Raw genomic sequence first — 20860 nt, forward strand, 5'->3', positions numbered from 1 at the left:
AGCTGACAGGATGCACGGAGAGCAGAGGGACGTTTATGGGGAATGAAGGGATGATTGGTAAGGAGACAGGTTTAGATGACGATAAACTCTTCATGAGGGAGATGAGATCAGAGCAGGATAAAACACTGGAGGAATGTAGTTAGACCTACACAACTACCCTTTAAGATGACAGAAAAGATGGTGAGGGGAGGAAAAAGACAGACTTACAGATAGCAGAGAGAGGCATACCTGGCTGATTAAGAGGATGGCGCTAGAGCTTGATAAAGACATGAATATGAAGCAGCTTCCCCGTCTTCACTGAGGATCCTCACGAACACTCAGACATAAAAGCAGGATAAATGTGCTGGTGGGCGCAGATTAAAGGCGCTACATTTGATTATGTTAGAAAACAGAGTGATTTCCACTCATTGTTTGCATTTGGAGTTTGGACATGACCAAACGGAGCTCTCCACCATGCTCTCCGGGTTGCCCACCTGTTTCATGAAGCTGCTTCCCGCCAACACGACCGGACATGAAGCAGGGGGTTATGTTGGAGAGGCTCGTCGGCGCTGGAGCTTGTCTGAGTAAAACAATGAGAGCACATCCTCTTCTTTTCCCTGATAACGTCCCTGTCTGCGGGGCTAAATTTAACTGGTCCTTCTTACTTTGCTTCTGTGATTATTTTTCACACACTGCATCACTGACGGCCTCAACTCCTGGAGGGAAGAACCGGGGGAGAAGTGTGTCTACCTCAGACGGCAAAGTCATCCTACAATCACAAGGCTAATCAACACAAGATTTCAACTAATTTCATTAGGATTTTAAAGAGAATTGGTGCTTTTTCTCAGGGATGAGACTTGTGGATATTTATTTAATCCCAGTTAAGCGTTTGCACTGTACTGTGTTGCCATAAGCACAACAGACACATCCTCTTATATAGTACTTATGTCTAAATCGTGACGCTCAAAATATTCCATTCAACTTGCTCTCCATCACATTTAAGGTGAAATAATCAGCTCTTAAGAATCTAAACAGTTTTTTTTATGTTGAGCAGTTAAGACACTAAAAGGGTCTGTGACTGTTTTCGAAACAATACTACAGATGCACGTACAGGTATGCAACATGTTGTATAACTGCACAATAAATACCCAGACTGTGTGCTACTTCTAGAAAATTGTAACCAGAATGCAACTGACCAGTCTACCTTGGATAATAAATCCTGTAATGCAATGGGCCACTCTAGCTGAAGCTGCTCACAACAGTCATGTAAACAGAAGCCCCCCCAGGAATAACAGGCCACATTCAAAACTGTTTACGGTGTACTGCACTGGCAATGTTGTTAGTTCGTAGTATGCCCGCACAAAAACAACTACGCTACGGCAGAACTATAGTGTAGTTGTATACTAGACAATCGGCTCCTGCTGCAGTGGCGCGTTGCATTATTGGATGTAAAAAGCTTGGTAGACTTGGTCTTAATTTGAGATGCGACACTTGAGTTACAGTCACCCCACTTAAGGTTATACTAGAGGCAAGTGTCTCCAACATTACACACGAGATAACTGGGTGCAGAGGTGCTTGACACCATGCTGATTCTTGGGCAGTTTGCCCAAATCTATTTGGCAACCCTCATATTTGTATGTTTTATTATGCAAAATAGTGAAATCTTAGTGCTCACCTGTAGCGCTGTCCTTAACCTAACGCACACCTGATCAATACAATATAATGAACTTTAGGAATGCTGGTTGAGGTGCATTGTTCCCCCTAAAAAACGCCTACCCCTCTGCCCGCCAGGGTTCAAGAGCTGTATCATGCTTTACCGTGATCATAATATGGGCATGATTCATGTTCTGCTGCTTCTAATGTTAAGTTAACAAGAGTTTGTAAAAATATCAGTATGAAACAAGACGAACATGATGCATGAACCATCGTACGCACCATGATGCTCTGAAAAACCACAAACTGTGTTAAAACCAATAATGTCACCTGTCACCAGCTTCTGCTACAATGACCCATTGCATTATGGGACACAGAATGTACCAGAAATGTCCTCCAGACATATCACACCATATCGTATACTGCATACTACAGTTTACCAAAACCACAGCATATTAGTAGTATTCAAATATGGCTTACATGCTGTGCTTAAAATGCCGTCAGGGTTTACAAAGAAAAGTAAAAATGCATAAAGACAAAAAAATAAATAAATAAATAAATAAATTAATATATATATATATATATATATATATATATATATATATATATATATATATATATATATACATATATATATACATATATATACTGTATGTATATAAAATGTATATAAAAAATGTCTAAAAAATAATAATTCACGGAAAGAAGAGAGTTGGACTGGTAAGTTTTGGTTTTGTGACGTGCTGGTAAAAGACTTGTGAACCACGACACACATTAACACAAGTCGTAGCTAAATACAACAGTAAAGTTTTTGACTGAACTGAAATTTACAACTAGATGTCAAACTCCTGCTTCGCACTATTGACTTGTGACCAACGTCCTGGTTCAATCCACAGTAAAAGTAAAAAATACTCAATGCACTACACAAACGAATGAAACGACCACCTGCTGACAAGCATGCAAGCACAGATGTGGGGTTTAGAGCTACCAGCAACGGCTACATATAGCATGTTAGACCAATACTATATACTGTATACGTACGTTTAGGCACTTTTTCTGTCTTTTTTTTATTGCGCATGCTCTCTGTGAAAGGATGAGTCCAATAGCGTAGCTGCTTCAGCTGTGCGATTCCTTCACGAGGAGCGACCAGGATTTCAAACAAGTTTGATTTTCTTGCGAGCACACGATTTGTGATCGGGAGCTCGTCGTGAGGTGTTAATCTCTTGTCGTGAGGTGTTAATCTCTCGTCGTGAGGTGTTACTCTCTCGTCGTTACCCCACGTTTACTGCACGTGGCACGTGCAACGATTGGGTCGAAATCCGGCCCGATCCAAAAAATAGTCGCACGACTGGAAAATCGGTTCAAAACGAGCCGACAATCGCACAGTGTCTGCCCGGTTTAAGGTAGTTGTTGCACGGTGGAAGGAATATTTCAAGGATCTTCTCAATCCCACCTACATGTCTTCCACAAAAGAAGCTGAGTCCATGGACTATGGGATGGCCTTCCCCATAACCAGGATTGAGGGTGCTGACGTGGGTAAAAAAAGAAGGTACGTAGCGGTAGAGGTCCGGGAGAAAATGAGGTCCACCCTCAAGTACCTCAAGGCTCTGGAGGCAGTGGGGCTGTTCGGCTGGCATGTGACTCTACAACATCACGTTAGCATGAGGGCCGGCATGGAGAGGTGGCTTCTCCTTTCAGGAGGGAAGGCCAGGGTCAGATCCAAATACAGGCTGATCACACTACCTTCCTGGTGAGGTCCATGCAGGGTGCTGGAGAAGATTCACAGTGAATCAGTGGAGTGTCTGTAGTCCCTTTGTACTGGCCTGTTTTCATGAAGAAAGGGTTGAGGTAAGACTCTGTTTACTGGTCTATCTGTGTTCCCTCCCTCATCTATGGTCATGAACTGTGGGTATTGCACAAAAGAACAAGACTGCAAATGAGTTTCCAACAGAGGTTGGCTGGACTCATAAGGGAGAGACTCGGCGTAGAGCTGCTGCTCCTTCACATGTGTTTTGGATGCCTCTCTGGGGAAATATTTCGGGCATTTCTTCTTTTTTTCGGGGGGCAGTACATGCATTTGTAATGTTCCTGTCAGTACATCATGGTGACATCGTCACTCAAAGACAGCAATTTGTACAACCTTGTAAGGTAAAAATGACTTGTGCCGCAGCATCAACCAGAATAACAGCATCACTCTGCTGAGCACACTCTGTGTTGTTAAGCTGGTAGACTGTGCTATCTTTCATTCTTGATTAGGTTAATGGATGGAGTTGATTTTAGTTGAAGAAAAGAAAATCAGAACAGGCCAAAATCGCTTTCAATAGATCATACCTTTAAATAAATCATTACCCCACCCCCAAAACAAAAATGCTATGGGTGAGTTTGTCTTTATATGCGCACCCTGTTTGATTTTGTTTTGAGGCATCAAAATAATGTATTTTAGAAAAATCAGATTGTAAGAATTGAAAATGAATGTCTGGCTACAGTACAGTTGAGCTTCTAATAAAGGCCTGCTATACCAGCTATTTGCTTTAGGTTACGCCACAACATCACCCCAGGCTGTCATAGTTAAACAAGGCCTTGGCCTTTATTAAAGGAATACAATTTTCAAAGAAAAAAAAGGTGCACATCACTCTCACTAAATCAGTCATGTTTGACAGTAACTAGAATTGTCTTTGTCTTCACCTGGATGTCCGTTGCACCAACAAACCACTCGCATTCGTTTTCTACTAAACTCAACGATACACGTTTATCATCTGCACAAGGGATCTTGGGAAGGCAGCGCGTCCGGGCACCACATCAAAAAGCCGAGCGTCGCTCAACTAAATGCAAATGAGGGCATCCAACACAAGGCAGTTATCCAATCAAAGTTGACATCGTTCTCCGTGTCACTGCAAACAGGAAGGCTCTAGATGTGAATGCCAGAACAGCATGAAGGAAGCGTTAAGTGTTGCTGTTGCAGACAGAGTACAACAGTACATCTAACTGTTGTTATTCTGAAGTAGGGGTGCAGCGATTAGTCGATGCTGTCCACAAAAATCCATAATAAAAATAGTCGCCAACGAATTTAACTGTCGACTGTCGTCGGCACAAAAATCATCAGTGTGAGCCATCGCCTCCCTTCGTATCGGGTTCGCCCTGTGGCTTCGGCTGCATTTTTTTCCGCAGGTGCAATGACACAAAAGCAGCTCTTCTGCTGACTCAACATCTTCAAAATCTGAACCGGGCAGCTACATTTTATATTCGAGTTGTCCCTCAAAAAAGCCTAAAACCCAAGCAGGAATATTCGTGCATGGTTACAGTATGGTACATGTAACTATTTTATCCATTAAGGGTTTGTTTGACTTATCCTGGGTCACATATTTAAATGAGATTAAAAGCTTATTATTTTTTCTCTGGCTCTCTGGTTGAATTTATTTTTTTTGTATCGATTCATTAAATCAAAGTGGTAAATTTGACACCTTGATGTAGCTGAAATATTAAGGTATTTTGCTTCTATGCGACCAAATAATGGGTGTGATGCGACATCTGGCCTTATTTTAGAACAAACAGACATTTTAGACACCACAATAATGCTTAATTAAATGCTCATATTTAGCAAGGATAATATGCAGCATGTTAGTATGCAACTATTTTTTTTTAAATATTTACCTCAAGTTCACTTTACTTTAGCATGTTAACACAATTCTCTGAAATTAATCTTAAAGGTTGAACCAAAAGTTCACAATCTATTTAATAGTTTCTGAAAATCAAAAAGACTGGCCTCAATTTAACGCAACAATAAACCAGCATGGTCAGACATACCTGGATAACAGGAAAAACAAATAATTCTACTGCTTTCCTTAACTCTTGTTGACAATAATGTTGAGATTCATAAGAGAACTATTAATTTTGTGTGAAATCCAGACGACCACAGTGCTGAAAAGTTCAAATTCTTTAGCTTTGATTGCATGAGCCAGAATCTGCACAACGGCAGAATGTATTATTCAAGAGACTGAGACACCTTTCCCTCGGTGGAGCAACCCCGAAAACAAAACTGCAGGCTCCGGCAGAAAACCGCAACCCAGACATCTGATCTCAAAAAGTGTTATGACATCTGTGCGGTCGTAATTCAAAGTCAGCAAATTACACATGCGCTGATCTCTGAAACACGGTGCCATAAATCACTCCGCGCTCACATCAATATCACTGTTCGGTTCGGATTGATCAATCAGGAAAACCGTGTCGCACTGTGAGGGTGCATGCAGGCTAAAAAGTAAACCGGGTTCGGGGACGGGAGGAACAAAAGCCCCCCTGGAGAGCAGACGCAGGTGAAGGTAGAAGCCGAGACGAAAAGACGAAGAGTGGCATGGCATTTCCACAATGGAAATGCCATGGAAACATGGGGAAGACAGGAGAAGAAGAGTACCAGATGGGAAGAAGAAGAATGTGACTGTCTCAAGGGTCCTTTGTACTTACTCAGTTAATGAGGTGATGCTGCCGCTGGTCTCTTCCTCTTTATATACTACATGCTGTGTGCAGACAGACTGCACTCGGTCCCATCCCCTAACAAGGGACAACCTGCACTGGAACAGACACCGACAACACCTTCTTTCTATTCTTACTCCACCTCATCCCTTCACAACACAACAACCAACGCAGCATTTGCGTCACTTGCTGAAAACCACCTCTTTACGTTTACATCACTTTCATTTATTCTCCTTTAAAAAGTGCAATTCAATCTGCAGCAGCATGAGACAGAAACAGATGAAACTGCTGTTATGTCATGCACTCCCTCAAGATCCCTCCTGCTGTTCCAGAGCCTCATGTCCTACATATAACACATACATCCATACTGTATCCTGCTGCAGAAATGAGTCATACTCCACTGCTCCTCCATAGTCACCCCACCCCTATCACAGGCAAGAAACTATCAGCTCTGTTTGTGAATTTTACTCCCTCTGCATAAAACACTCTGTCACATCACCAATGGGAGCGAGGGGAGGCGGGGTGCCCGATGTGTGTGCGGAGAGAAGGTAATGATTGAAAAGAAACTAAAGGTGCTCGAGAGAACGCCGAACCCACTCATCATTACATTGCCCAAGGCCTTCAAAATGGGCATCATGAATATTTTACACCGCACAATATTCTCGGGGAATCTGGAGATTGTCATTAAGCCGCGTGTTCTGGATAACTAATGCCCCCTCCTGAAGATGTTTGCTCAGCCCTTTTCTGCTCACTAACACATCGCTGTTACACTGCTCCACATTCCCTATAATGCTGTGGTGCTGTGGAAGACGTACCCCCTCATTCGGTCAGGACGGAGGATAACCAAGCCCCCGCTTAATGAAGTATTTCAGATATTTTCTGCTTTCAGCTTGACAAATATTAGATACAATCACACTTTTGTCTTGGACTGTTAGTGGTATAAATCGTGTCATTTACTGGCGTCACATTGGCCTTTGGGAACTTGCAGCTGGATTCCACGTATCAAGAAGAAATCTACGATTAAACAGTGTACGAATTGATTTACTAATGAACAGTTTGCTGCATGGTTGTTTGTCCTCGTTGTCTGTGTGAGGCTTGTCTGGCGACGTGTCCTGGCTGAACCTTTCGCCCATTAACAGCTGGGATACGGCTCCAGCAGACACTCAGACATAGATAACAGAAGAGTGGATGGATAGCCAAGGAAAATGGGCCGATACTTGGAAGATATACGACTACTGATCTCTTTAGCAATGACGAGCAAATTATTGTTCCGTGTACTAAATGTAATAAAACTGTCTGTCACATTCTCCCGAAGGCTAAACTGACGTGTTTCATTGCTGCAAGACCGTCCGACATTCGTTTCACTTGGCCATAATATAAAAAACCAGCAAATCCTCAGAAATGAGATGCTACTTTAGAGAAATATTAGGTTTTTTTCTTGAGAAATGACTGAACAAAACCACATTTTACTACAAAAAAAAAAAAACAGAATTACCCTACTTTAACATTTAAATTGTTGTATTTGTTATAAAACATACAAATTTCACAAATGTAATTTGTGAAAAGGAAATTATTCCTGAAAATGGATAAAAAGCTGACCATATATCCTGCCGTGCCTTACACAGACTTTAAGATTCATGATGTGTAACGACATGGTTTCAGGCTGAAGTGATTATTGTAGATAATGAAAGAAAAAAGAAAAAAGAAGAAAAAGTAGAGATTTTCAGCATCATCTGATTCATGCACACACACACAAATCTTTTTTGAGGCGCAAAACTCAAATATTGCTGATCTAATAACTTCAAAAACATATACAAAAAGGTTCAACACATAAAAACCAGTAATCCTGATATTGGTTGCTTTATAGTTTTGCAATAACTTCATTTTGACTTTTTTATTATGAAACTGTATTTTCTGAGATTGTATATTTACTACATTTTACTTAATTTTCTTCCTTCCTATCGCCACAGTCTAGTTTGTAACTCCCACTAATAATTTGTAAATAACCAACTGGACATCAAACTAAAATTTTCTGAGTGCTTTTGAAGTTTGTTTTGCTGTTTTTCACACTGGGGGGGGTGCATACCGCCCAACGCCGTTAATCCAAAAATAGCCAAATGGGTGTAATGAACCAGCCCAGCAACTGGTTGGGGCTCGGCCTCCTAACCTCAGTCACAACAAGCTAGTTATTTTAGTTAACTAGCCTTTAAAGGGGACCTATTATGAAAAACAAGTTTTTTCGTGCATTTAACAACGTTTATAAAGTGGTCTCCCCTCAGCCTGCCAACTCAGAGAAGGAGGAAAGTAACCAAATTCTGCAGTGTCTGTACAGCCGCCCGGATGAGCCGGCCAGTGTGATGTGGATCTACGAGCCGTTCAGATTCTGCTCCCTTTCGTTACGTAACCAAAATGCAAACCACACCCACAACTATAAAACCGTGTAACTGCATGAGAGCGTCCGACTATCGTAGCACTGCGTGACATCGGACGCTCTCTGTCCATCTCCCTCCAGCAGCTGCCACTTTATTGAGGTTTTTGTAGTGAAATGAGGAGGAATCATAGAGATAACTTCTCATTTCAACTAACTGGATCAGCCGTTCCTCATCCATGACTGTTTCCTACAGCGCTTTCAACCGGCTTTCAACGCGAGCGGCAGGAAGAAAATAGAAGCAGGACGTCCGACAAATGTTCAGCTCAAAACGGCGCACAGCGTCGCTGCGGCGCTGCGGCCAGTTAGGACAGTCCAATAGAAAATAAAGCAATGGAATTGATTTTGTCGCTGAAGCTCGCTCGCATCGCATGCAGTTATGACACAGTTTAATAGTGTACGTAGCCGGCTGCTCTTCTGCCCAGAGCGAGGCTTTGTTCCCTCCCCTGCTACACGTCACTCAGGCAGCCAATCAGCACAGTGCCTCATTATCATAGCCCCGCCCACTCATAATCCTGCATAGATAATGAGGTTAGAGAATGGGAAGATAAAGACATGGTTTAGAGGCTGAATTTCTAATTTATTTAGAAAAAAACAATCAAAAGCTTGTTTTTAAGACATTCAAGGCCTGTTTAAAATAGATATTACATGCCATAATAGGTCCCCTTAAAGTGACATATAATTAATGTAAAGTAATGCTAACTAACGTCACCTTACTTTTTTTTTCTTAATCTATATTTAGTGGGATCCTTGACTGGTTGAGAATCTGATTGCGGCTGAGGCATCATTTGGGGGACCCCCATAGCTTGGGCAGAGCTTGCTCCCGGCAGGTAGCTTGGCGATTGTTGGAACCAGCTGTTCCACCTGTTGCCAGAGCAGCAGACGAGCTAGCGGCCGTCCGGCTCATCATCCTCTAGTTAGAAACCTACCAAAGGGGGCAAAGGTAGCAGCTGCTTAGCTAAGTTAGCCCCCTCTTGTTGCTCAGAATTATCCCAAAATGGTATTATAAAAGCTAATGGGTAACATTAAGGTAAACAATTCTTTCTTTTACATAGATTTTATGAGAATAACGAGGACCAAAATAAGAACTGGTCTAAGAAGTGCAAGCCTGATTAATAAAACAGGGTGCAGGTGAGGACAGCTTTGGTGACTGCAGGGGAAATGAAAACTGTGAACAGGTCTGGAGGAGATCTGGCCTGTGTTTACACCTGGTATTAAAAGCCATCCTGAGTGATCCCATCACAAGAGGACAGCGATCAAAGCATCAGCTCACATCTGGCATTAACATGTGTCTCAGAGGGCGACTTTCTTCCCGTACAGACCAAGTGTGTTGCTGTGTATCGCCTGTTGGAGGTGGCAAGGCACTAAATTGTGCCGAGTCATCAGAAAAACGATGAACACCTTGCTGAATGACAGATTTTTTTTTTCTAGCTTCATTCAACAGACGAAGTGTACACAAACAGCAGCATCAGCAATGAGAAAACAACCAGAATGATGTCAGAAATTAAGAGGAGGAGAACAAAGAACAGATCAAAACAACACAGACACGTCTGTGCTGTTGTTGGTTGTTCTGGCTCCTACTTGTCGTTCGTTTTGAACTTTAATATGACACAGTTGCTGCACAAACACCTTTGTGCTTACAGAGAAGACATCAGTTATGTAGTTGGCCCAGGACACACTGCACAAACATTGCTAAAAGGATGCTGTCGCGTGTCGCCCAGACCACCTCCTAATGTGGTCTCCATGCATCCTCACATGCTCCCTGGGTGCATTTCCACCTGTACGTAAGACTGTCTGCATGGGATCGGATCTCTCAGGAAGGATTTTAATACTGGGTGTAAACATGGGCCGAGGAGAGGACCAGGGACTGGACTAAGGAAGCAGAGGCAGGAGACAGGGGTCAGGAAAAACTGGGGAGCAGGTTACCTTCTCAAGTACGAGAAAATACCCGAAAATTAACAAAAACTCTCAAATCACAAGTATGCTTTCCAAAAATGCTGCATTTGAGTACTATTTTGATGTATTTATATACTTCAAAATGTATTTCCACACTGCTACTTTATATTGTTACTTAATTTTCTTAATTCTAAACTGTATAATGATTGTTATGATTCAGTTATATAAAACAATATGCAAAATGTACTCAATAATATGAGTTTTTCTAAAATGCATTGGTTTGTTTTTGCTTTTTCAAGTATGTTTTAATATCCACTTAGGAAAGTGTCTGAACGCGTATGTGTTGAATCAAATACATGTAAATCCCTTCTATGCTGTGGAGATTCCTTATGTAAATGATGTCAGCATTTCCTCTACTACCGTCTGGAGCATAAACATTTCTACTTATACAAACCAGCTACTTCAGACAGTGAGTGCCGCTTAAATGAACCGTCTGATGGGCCAAAAGCCAAGAGAATGTATTCTTATCCATTCTTTGTTATCCTCCAATCGTTGCTGATCTAAATGTATTAATCAAGTATGAAAGGATACTGTACCATTCCTACAGGGATCAGGTTCCCCCTTACTAAAACCACAACCTCCAATGCTTGATTCTCACATCAAATCAGAAATATCCTCAGAAACAAAACAGGGGGTTAAATTACGACCATCACGAGCGGTCGGTCTAGATTCAGGAGCATCGTTCACTGCAGCCATCCAGATTACTACGGGAACGTTATTTCTTCTGTTCCCCAGTAACAGAGGTTGTCTTAAATAACATCAAATCTCCGAGTCTTTCACACATGGCTGACCTGAAAACGTTAATTAAAAAAAAGAGGCTGCGTTGGGATTTTGGAGACATTTTTCCACGTTTTAAGCATTTTGCTGCCCTCTAGTGCTCAAAACAGGCCCTAGCACTGAAGGGGCAGCACTGGGGATGAAAAAGAAAAGCAGAAGCCAGCCTCACTTTGATACCAAGATAATCAATACTAAACTAGAGGTGCATTTATCTCTCAACACCAGCAGCTTATTGGTAAGCTGAGGGATACGAGAGACATATAGATGCTGTGTTAACGTCAGCGAAGCACTGCAGACATCTTTTCTGACGGAAAACTTCAAACCCTTTGAGCTTTATTCACACTGTCGCACAACATGACCTAGATTTTCCATGAAAGACAAAAATGATTCCTTTCCAGTATCAGTGAGTGTTTGATATTCAGCCACTGACAGTGATGTCCAAGGAGCAATACAGGCATAAACAGTCGTGTTTACCTGACGTTTGATGAAGCTGGATGTTGTGTCAGACGATGTGCTGCCATCAGAGCGTTTGAAGCGGCTCTTACGTTTAGGCAACTTTCTGGGCAGCTGTGAGGAGAGACACCCACACAGGTTAGGAGAAAATAGGGAGAGGAGGGAACGCTATGATGGAAACAGGCAAGCAGGCTGCTTTTCATGCTTCTGTAATTGTCATAAGAAAAAAACCTGCACGTAAAAAGCATTGTGGCAATAAAAATTGTGTTTAAAAAAGACACTAAACACTCAAATACATATGTAAAATGTACACAACAAGAGACAAAACACAATAAAAAGATAGAAAAGGATGAAAAAAGGGCAGGAATAACTGTAAAAACAAGACAGGGAAAGGGATCTAAATTGGGTTTATGTGTCAAAATTGATAGTACAATAGAAAAATCACAACATTTGGGAATCAGACATGAAATATAACTTAAAAGGTGCCTAAAAAAAGGCAGAATGACAAAAAAAGTAATCAAATGTGAGATAAAAGAGACTATATTAGATGCAGACAAGTAGAAAGTGGTGCAAAAATGACATAAATGGGACAGAAAAGCAGAATCCACACTAATTCTCACGCCTGAAAACACACTCAATAATATGCATCTCCGAGGTTTGTGGTTGTGTCTCTTTCAATCTGGATGTCCTCGATCTGCGAGGAGCTGCAGGAATCCCTGGCCCAAGGTTTCATGATGGGTTCACGCTAATTTAATTAACTGTAAGTTTACGTACGTCAGGGCTGCCCATAACGACCCGAACAATAGAAATAGAAAATAAAGAGAGAAAGCTCCGTCTTAGGCCACAGGTTGCTCGTAATCACGGTCAGCACAAACCTGAAATCACCTCCCACCATCATACTGGTGCGCGCTGGTTTCTCTGCATTATTGCTGCACATTAAGCGAGCACCAAAAACGGATTGAAATAAATAATAAAGTATCAATAGAAAAAGGCCCAATCTGTCTGGACTGAAGGACCTTTTAGGACCAAGAAGACCCAGACTCAAGCTGCTCCAGAGCGTTAACGCGTTCATGTTGCGTGTTTGTCCATCATCGATCTGCAGCATCATTAGGAGGAAAGAGGAACAACAAGTCTCCCTGACGCCACAGCTGACAGAGAGACGGGGGAAAAAAGTGAGAGGCTTTACCTGGAAATAGTGCGACTGGGAGCCGGTTTCTACAGCAGACAGGGGGTCCATGGGCGATTTGGACATTTTGACTTGCACCATCTATTGGGAGCGCGGGCGCAGACATGGGGATAAAAGCGGCGGCGTCGAGGACGTCTGCATGCGGCGGGGGAGGCGGAGGAAAAAAGGAAAAAACGGCCTCCGACTCACACGGACGCTGGTTTACATCTTACAAGCGCGGGGGAAAGCAAACGTACGTGCCCCCGGAGTCGGGAGGAGGAGAAATATCGGTGACTGACTGAACCGTCAGCGCCGAGGCGTGAACGCGCGAGCCGCGGTCCCCGGTCCGTACTATGTGCCGCTCCGGCGGGGGAGTCGCGCTGCACACGACCGCTACTCCAGCCCCCTCATCCAGGCATGTTAGTGGGCTGGGAAGGGAACATTCAAATACAAAACACCGCGGTCCAAAAAAATATAAATAAAAAAAAAAGTGCACCAACAGATGAGAGGATTTTTAAAGTTATACAATAAGAAAACACTTTCTTAAAAGGTGCTATTTGTAAGCTCTGTGGTTTTAAATCGATTACTAATTCAATATATTAATCATACGGAGGAGTATTAGGGCCAGGCAAGAGAAAAAATAATTGAGAGTGGAAGATTTTTTTTTATTGTCGTTTTAATGTCGAGAAAAAAGTCGGAATGTCGAGATTAATGTTGAAATACAATTTCGAGAAAAAAGTCGAAATTTCGCGAATAAAGTCGAAATTTCGCCTTTTTTCTCAACATTTCGACTTTCTTCTCGACATTTCGACTTTTTTCTCGAAATTGTACCTCAACAATATTGTCGACATTTCGACTTTTTTCTCAAAATTGTATTTCAACATTAATCTCGATTTTTAGACTTTTTTCTTAAAATTTCGACTTTTTTCTCAACATTTTGACTTTATTCACGAAATTTTAACTTTTTTCTCAACATTTCGACTTTTTTCTCGACATTTCGACTTTATTCTCAACATTTCAACTTTATTCTCAACATTTTGACTTTATTCACGAAATATTGACTTTTTTCTCAACATTTCGACTTTATTCTCAACATTTCGACTTTATTCACGAAATATTGACTTTTTTCTCAACATTTCGACTTTTTTCTCGACATTTCGACTTTTTTCTCAACATTTTGGCTTTATTCACGAAATATTGACTTTTTTCTAAACATTTCGACTTTTTTCTCGACATTTGGACTTTTTTTCTCGACATTTGGACTTTTTTCTCGAAATTCTACTTCAACATTGATCTCGACTTTTCAACTTTTTTCTCGACATTTCGACTTTATTCTCAACATTTTGACTTTATTCACGAAATATTGACTTTTTTCTCAACATTTCGACTTTTTTCTCGACATTTCAACTTTTTTCTCAACATTTCGACTTTTTTCTCGACATTTCGACTTTTTTCTCGAAATTCTACTTCAACATTAATCTCGACTTTTCGACTTTTTTCTCGACATTTCGACTTTATTCTCAACATTTCGACTTTATTCACTAAATATTGACTTTTTTCTCGACATTTTGACTTTTTTCTCAAAATTGTATTTCAACATTAATCTTGATTTTTAGACTTTTTTCTTAAAATTTCTACTTTTTTCTCAACATTTCGACTTTATTCACGAAATGTTTACTTTTTTCTCAACATTTCGACTTTTTTCTCGACATTTTGACTTTATTCTCAACATTTCAACTTTATTCTCAACATTTTGACTTTATTCACGAAATATTGACTTTTTTCTCAACATTTCGACTTTTTTCTCGACATTTCGACTTTTTTCTCGACATTTCGACTTTTTTCTCGAAATTCTACTTCAACATTAATCTCGACTTTTCGACTTTTTTCTCGACATTTCGACTTTATTCTCAACATTTCGACTTTATTCACGAAATATTGACTTTTTTCTCAACATTTCGACTTTTTTCTCGACATTTCGACTTTTTTCTCAACATTTCGACTTTTTTCTCAACATTTCGACTTTTTTCTCGACATTTGGACTTTTTTCTCGAAATTCTACTTCAACATTAATCTCGACTTTTCGACTTTTTTCTCGACATTTCGACTTTATTCTCAACATTTCGACTTTATTCACGAAATATTGACTTTTTTCTCGACATTTCGACTTTTTTCTCAAAATTGTATTTCAACATTAATCTTGATTTTTAGACTTTTTTCTTAAAATTTCTACTTTTTTCTCAACATTTCGACTTTTTTCTCGACATTTTGACTTTATTCTCAACATTTCAACTTTATTCTCAACATTTTGACTTTATTCACGAAATATTGACTTTTTTCTCAACATTTCGACTTTTTTCTCGACATTTCGACTTTTTTCTCGACATTTCGACTTTTTTCTCGAAATTCTACTTCAACATTAATCTCGACTTTTCGACTTTTTTCTCGACATTTCGACTTTATTCTCAACATTTCGACTTTATTCACGAAATATTGACTTTTTTCTCAACATTTCGACTTTTTTCTCGACATTTCGACTTTTTTCTCAACATTTCGACTTTTTTCTCAACATTTCGACTTTTTTCTCGAAATTCTACTTCAACATTAATCTCGACTTTTCGACTTTTTTCTCGACATTTCGACTTTATTCTCAACATTTCGACTTTATTCACGAAATATCGACTTTTGCCTCGACATTTCGACTTTTTTCTCAACATTTGGACTTTTTTCTCGACATTTGGACTTTTTTCTCGAAATTCTACTTCAACATTAATCTCGACTTTTCGACTTTTTTCTCGACATTTCGACTTTATTCTCAACATTTCGACTTTATTCACGAAATATTGACTTTTTTCTCAACATTTCGACTTTTTTCTCGACATTTCGACTTTTTTCTCGACTTTTCGACTTTTTTCTCGACATTTCGAGTTTTTTCTCGACATTTCAACTTTTTTCTCGAAGTGCATAATGGAAAAAAAAGCCTGGTGTAGATTTACTGGTGTGTGTCTGATCCTCATCCTGGTTCCTGATCCGGTTTCTAACAGGACAGATGGCCCCACATTTGCCTCTAGAATATACTGGCATACAGAGTTCATGCACTGAAAGACCCTGGAAAAGCCTCAGGGACTCATTCTGACATGATATTGGCATATCAAGTTTACACCTTCTTAATGGAAAGCAGTGCATGCCTCAAAGCTCTGTGTGGTCGACACCTTACAGTTCAACTTGTCAAATTATGTCTTAAATTTGCATACAATAATTTCACCAACAACCAGCTGATCAGCAATGCACGTGCAAGTGGTTATTGTTCAAATGCATGTGTATTAACTCAATGGTGGCCAGTTGATTTGAGAAAATGTCTGTGTAGTTAAGTTCAATTTTATTTATATGGCCTCTATTACAACACAAGTTGTCTCTAGGCCCTTAATCCTCAATGGCAACTGAATTTCTTAAATTGATTTCATCTTCCATCCAGATGGCATCTTCAGTTTTTGGACCTGAGGATAGACGGACGGAGAAACATCTTGAAGATCCAGAAAAAGAAGTCTGGTTATCTCTGATTGTGTTACGATTTCACAGGGACTGAGGAAAGGACTCAAATGCAGGAGACCATGCGAGGAGACAAGAGTGGCAAAATATAGTTATTTTATTAAACAAGATGGGTTGCGAAGAACAAAAACAGAAACAAGGACAAGAAGGACAAGAAGGATATATATATATATATATATATATATATATATATATATATATATATATATATATATATATATATATATATATATATATATATATATATATATATATATATATATATATATGTATATATATATATATATACATATTTATATATATATATATATATATATATATGTATATGTATATATATATATATATATATATATATATATATATATATATATATATATATATATATGTATATATATATATATATATATATATATATATATATATATATATATATGTATATGTATATATATATATATATATATATATATATATATATATATATATATATATATGTATATATATATATATATATATATATATATATATATATATATATATATATATATATATATATATATATATATATATATATATATATATATATATATATATATATATATATATATATATATATATATATATATATATATATATATACACACACACACACACACACATAAATCTTAATAAATAAATACCAAACCAAACAAGGAATAGGCAAATGCTTTTTTTGTGCCTATCCTACTCAAACAATGTCCTTACAAAAAAATCCTCTCTTAACAAAACTTGTGTATAAAATACTTCAGAAACATAACATATACAACATTTTAACAAATATATACACACATAAACAGTTTTTAACCTTTGTAAAGAAGTACAAATTGAAACAGATCACTTGAAACGCATCTTGATTTCACTTTAGTTCTTGTTTTGACATTTTAAAAACTAAATAAAGCTCTCACATCAAATATCAGGTCTTTATAAGGAAGACTTTTGCTGGTAGCTCTGGCTGTTGTTAATGCGTGTTATGACGAGTAACCATTGCAAAAGGTAAGTTGTTTACATATAAGAGCTTTATTTAAAGCCCAAAACCAGACAAGTTGATGACCCTCGCGGGTGTTTTTTCGGTGCAAGCATGAACATTGAAGTCACATCAGATTATTATGGCTTAAAATTAATTAAAGGCAGAAAAATGGTACTCTATCGTAACTATCGGGCTCCCATCCAATACCATACCACTTCTCTTACTTATCTACTGTATTTAGTTTTAGCAACAGGTGATGGTTGACCTCGTAGCACATTTTATTTTCCCTGAATGTCTGTCTTTTCCTCCTAACTTTTCTCTTTTTAACTCACATTCTTCAAGAGTAAGTTTGCAGCTACGCAGAGAAAGGAATTGTGGGTAATATAGATGAACATCACGACTATCAGAACAGAGTTTGAGTTTCCTGGTGTACGTAACGTGTCCACTTCTGTTTGCTTGGTCCTGCAGCTTTACCACCCGTCAGCTTTTGTAAACAGGTTTATTGTGTCTGACAGTAAATCAGCAGAGTTTTCTTCGAAACCAGCCTATTCATTTCCAAGAATTCACTGTGTTTATACACAACGATGTGTCACTGCCCAAGGGATGTGTTATTTATGTGTATTATGTATTTGAGACATATTTAAATTTATTACTAAATTAAACTAATGAAACTGTAATCTCCTTGAAATTATTTTTGGTTTTTGTTCATTTGGTTTGTTATTTAGTCGTTTATTTTTTGTTTGTTTCTTAATTATTAAATTGTACTCTATCGTTTTTCATATATCCGATCATTTTTCTTTTGTGTAAATTCTTTGTAATTTTCCTTTAATTTCTATCATCTATAGATTTCTAACTGCTCATTTGTATATTTTGTTTTTATAAGTATGATATTAAATTTTATGTTAACTACAGGTGGAGGCACCTGATAAGCTCTTTTGAGTTTTCGCCTCTTCCTGCACTTTAATTTGTAAAGTTGGTAATTTTATTTGTGTAACTGTGCAAATAAAATAAATCTAAATCTAACTACAAGGGAAAATGGATGTCAAACAAAGGTAGCCTATGTCAAACAGCTGACAGATGAGTCGACATCTTTGCAGGCAGGTCATTGTTTTCTGTTTATGTATCGTATCGTATCTTTGAAAGTTCCTTTATCTGATGGGTTTGTCCTCTCCAGATCCATCACTCTGTGGTTAAACTACTTCCTTCATATGTCAACCACTTATTAAAGACATTATCTAAGAAAGAAAAACAAAAACAAAAGATATGAAACAGGTTGAACTCAGAGCTACTCATCTCCCATGTATTGTTTTGTGTAAATGGGGAAAGTGAAGTCAAAATAATCTAAGAGTGGACAGGATGAAGTTGACACCTACTTTTCAAGTGATTATTTCTTACACTTTTGTTTTGACATCTGACCTTTTAGCGCTCACTGCACGAGCGCGACCGCTAGTGGTTGTCTTGGTAACACCAGTGGAGAACGTTTTTGAAAGGCACTCAGTGGTCATAGCTGCAGCTACAGGACAAGAGTAGAGGAACTAGTCTTAGACATAGCTTCATCCTATATGCTGCTATAAACCTAGGCTGCAGGGGGACTCCAGCATGATCCAGTGAGCGCTGCCCATCAACTCTTCTTCTCTTTCCTTTCTTCAGCTCAACCCTCAGATATTAATAAGAAGTATCTCATCAGCATAACTGTTCTCCATCGTTCTTGTAGTTTGTTGTGCTGGTCTGCCCCCTCTTTTTCTCTTCTGTACATGTTTGCAGGCCAGAGCTTCAGGAGCTGCATGCTGAACCCCAGTCCCACCCTCTGTCCATCCCAGTGCTTGCCTCCATCTGTCTCTATAGATGTGTCTGTGGGATATCTGCTGACATTCTGACCCTCAGTCCCCCCCTCTGACCACTTCCGTGTCTGCTGTCTACATCTGCTTATGTAGTCGTCTCTGTAGTGCACCAATTCAGACCATCATATCTTGTCTTCTGTTAACAATATATATGTGCCTCTCCTCTCTCTGTTCTCCATTCTCTCTTTCCTGTCTCACTCTTCATGGTCTACCCAGCTGGCCTCCGGAAGGAGGGCCCCCCCTTATGATCCAGGTCCTGGTCCAGGTTTCTTCCCTCCTAAAGGGAAGTTTTTCTTGCCACTGTTTGGCTTAAGGTTTTTCTCCCACTAGGGGAGTTTTTAACTGCCATTGTTTATGTTATGTTTATGTAATAGTTGCTCAGGGTTATGTTCTGGTCTCTGGAAAGATCCTCAAGACAACCTGTATTGTAATACATGCTATATAAATAAAATGGAATTGAATGAATGTTGTATTGTCCCCGGGCAGGTGGGAGAATGGTTCTCTGTAAATGTACTTCATCAGCACATGACTAAATAATGCATGTTTTCTTGTATTTAGGAAGACAAAGAAAAATATGCTGGGAATTTAATTTCACTTGGAAATGTTAATTATTTCCACAAGCTGTGTAGTTATATCAATTCACCTGGTCCTCTTTCTTTTTTATTTGTCTGATTTAAATGTATTTTCAGAGATACCATTTACCATATGATGAAACGTGAATACAATAATAATGGTAGGGGGCAAATATACTGTTGTATAAAAGAAAGTAAGAGTGCAAAGATATGCATGGATTTCAATCATCACAGAAATGTGCACCTTTATTTGTATTCAATCAGAGAGAAGTACATCATATCATGAGTCACTGGTTGTGTGTAATCGCACCAAAATCCCTAAATGTTAATGTTATCTTTCGCCTCCGTTAGTCTGATTAAGAAATCATAAAGAAATGAATGTAGTGCAGGAGATGCGATAAATTGGAGCTCCCAGCTGGAGGGTTTCTTCACCTCTAGAGGGAGTACCGAGTCGCTGAGACGCGCCTGGCAGAGCCGTCAAGCCGGCTGAAGGCAGACAGGACACCGGGGCTGAGAGGAGCGGCTTCTCACAATAAAAGCGGGGAACAAACCCACTGGACCGCAAGCAGCAAATTACAACTCATGCATTTGTAGTAAAAAGAACAGAAACAGGTAGATAAAGACAAGAAACAGAATAATTAGCATATTTTATTTTGAATTGGACTTTGGTTATTTTTTCATCTCTCACTCAGGGGTTATTTAAATCACTCATACTCATACTAAACTCATACTCTGCTCATCTTTTTAGCCTGTGTGCATCGCTTTAGAGGGAATTGTTTGTCCAGTTTTCATTTTTTGGGGGTCTTATTTGAGTTGTTTTCAGTTCATTTTGTTTAAGATCTTTTACTACTTGAAATTGGCTTTAAAACACAAACAGACAAACAAAACTTGAAAAAGAACCTAAACATTTTTTCGTGTCGAATGAATCATTGCATAAAGGACACGAACCCAGGCCTGACAGGGATGCCCATGATCTCTGATACATAAGCAGTTTCTGCGTCCAGTGCACCGAGCCAC

At 39.1% G+C, this 20860-nt stretch overlaps 1 protein-coding gene across 4 annotated transcripts in view; it reads right to left on the reverse strand.

Annotated features, from left to right (window-relative positions):
• The window catches only part of cacnb3a (calcium channel, voltage-dependent, beta 3a), a 30569-nt gene extending 17324 nt beyond the window's left edge, over window positions 1-13245 (reverse strand). For 3 of the 4 annotated variants that reach the window (XM_061735393.1, XM_061735391.1, XM_061735395.1), the window contains exons 1-2: window positions 12900-13245; window positions 11735-11827 (exon numbers count right to left, since the gene is read on the reverse strand). In XM_061735393.1, the coding sequence (XP_061591377.1) occupies window positions 11735-11827; window positions 12900-12980 (174 nt within the window). In that variant the 5' untranslated portion in view covers window positions 12981-13245. Of the gene's footprint in view, window positions 1-228; window positions 271-11734; window positions 11828-12899 lie in introns of those variants that run through there. The other variant, XM_061735394.1, reaches the window with a different exon arrangement.
• Between the last annotated feature and the right edge of the window lie 7615 nt (window positions 13246-20860).

Source organism: Cololabis saira, chromosome 12 (assembly GCF_033807715.1).
Source record: "Cololabis saira isolate AMF1-May2022 chromosome 12, fColSai1.1, whole genome shotgun sequence".
Lineage (NCBI taxonomy): Eukaryota > Metazoa > Chordata > Actinopteri > Beloniformes > Belonidae > Cololabis > Cololabis saira.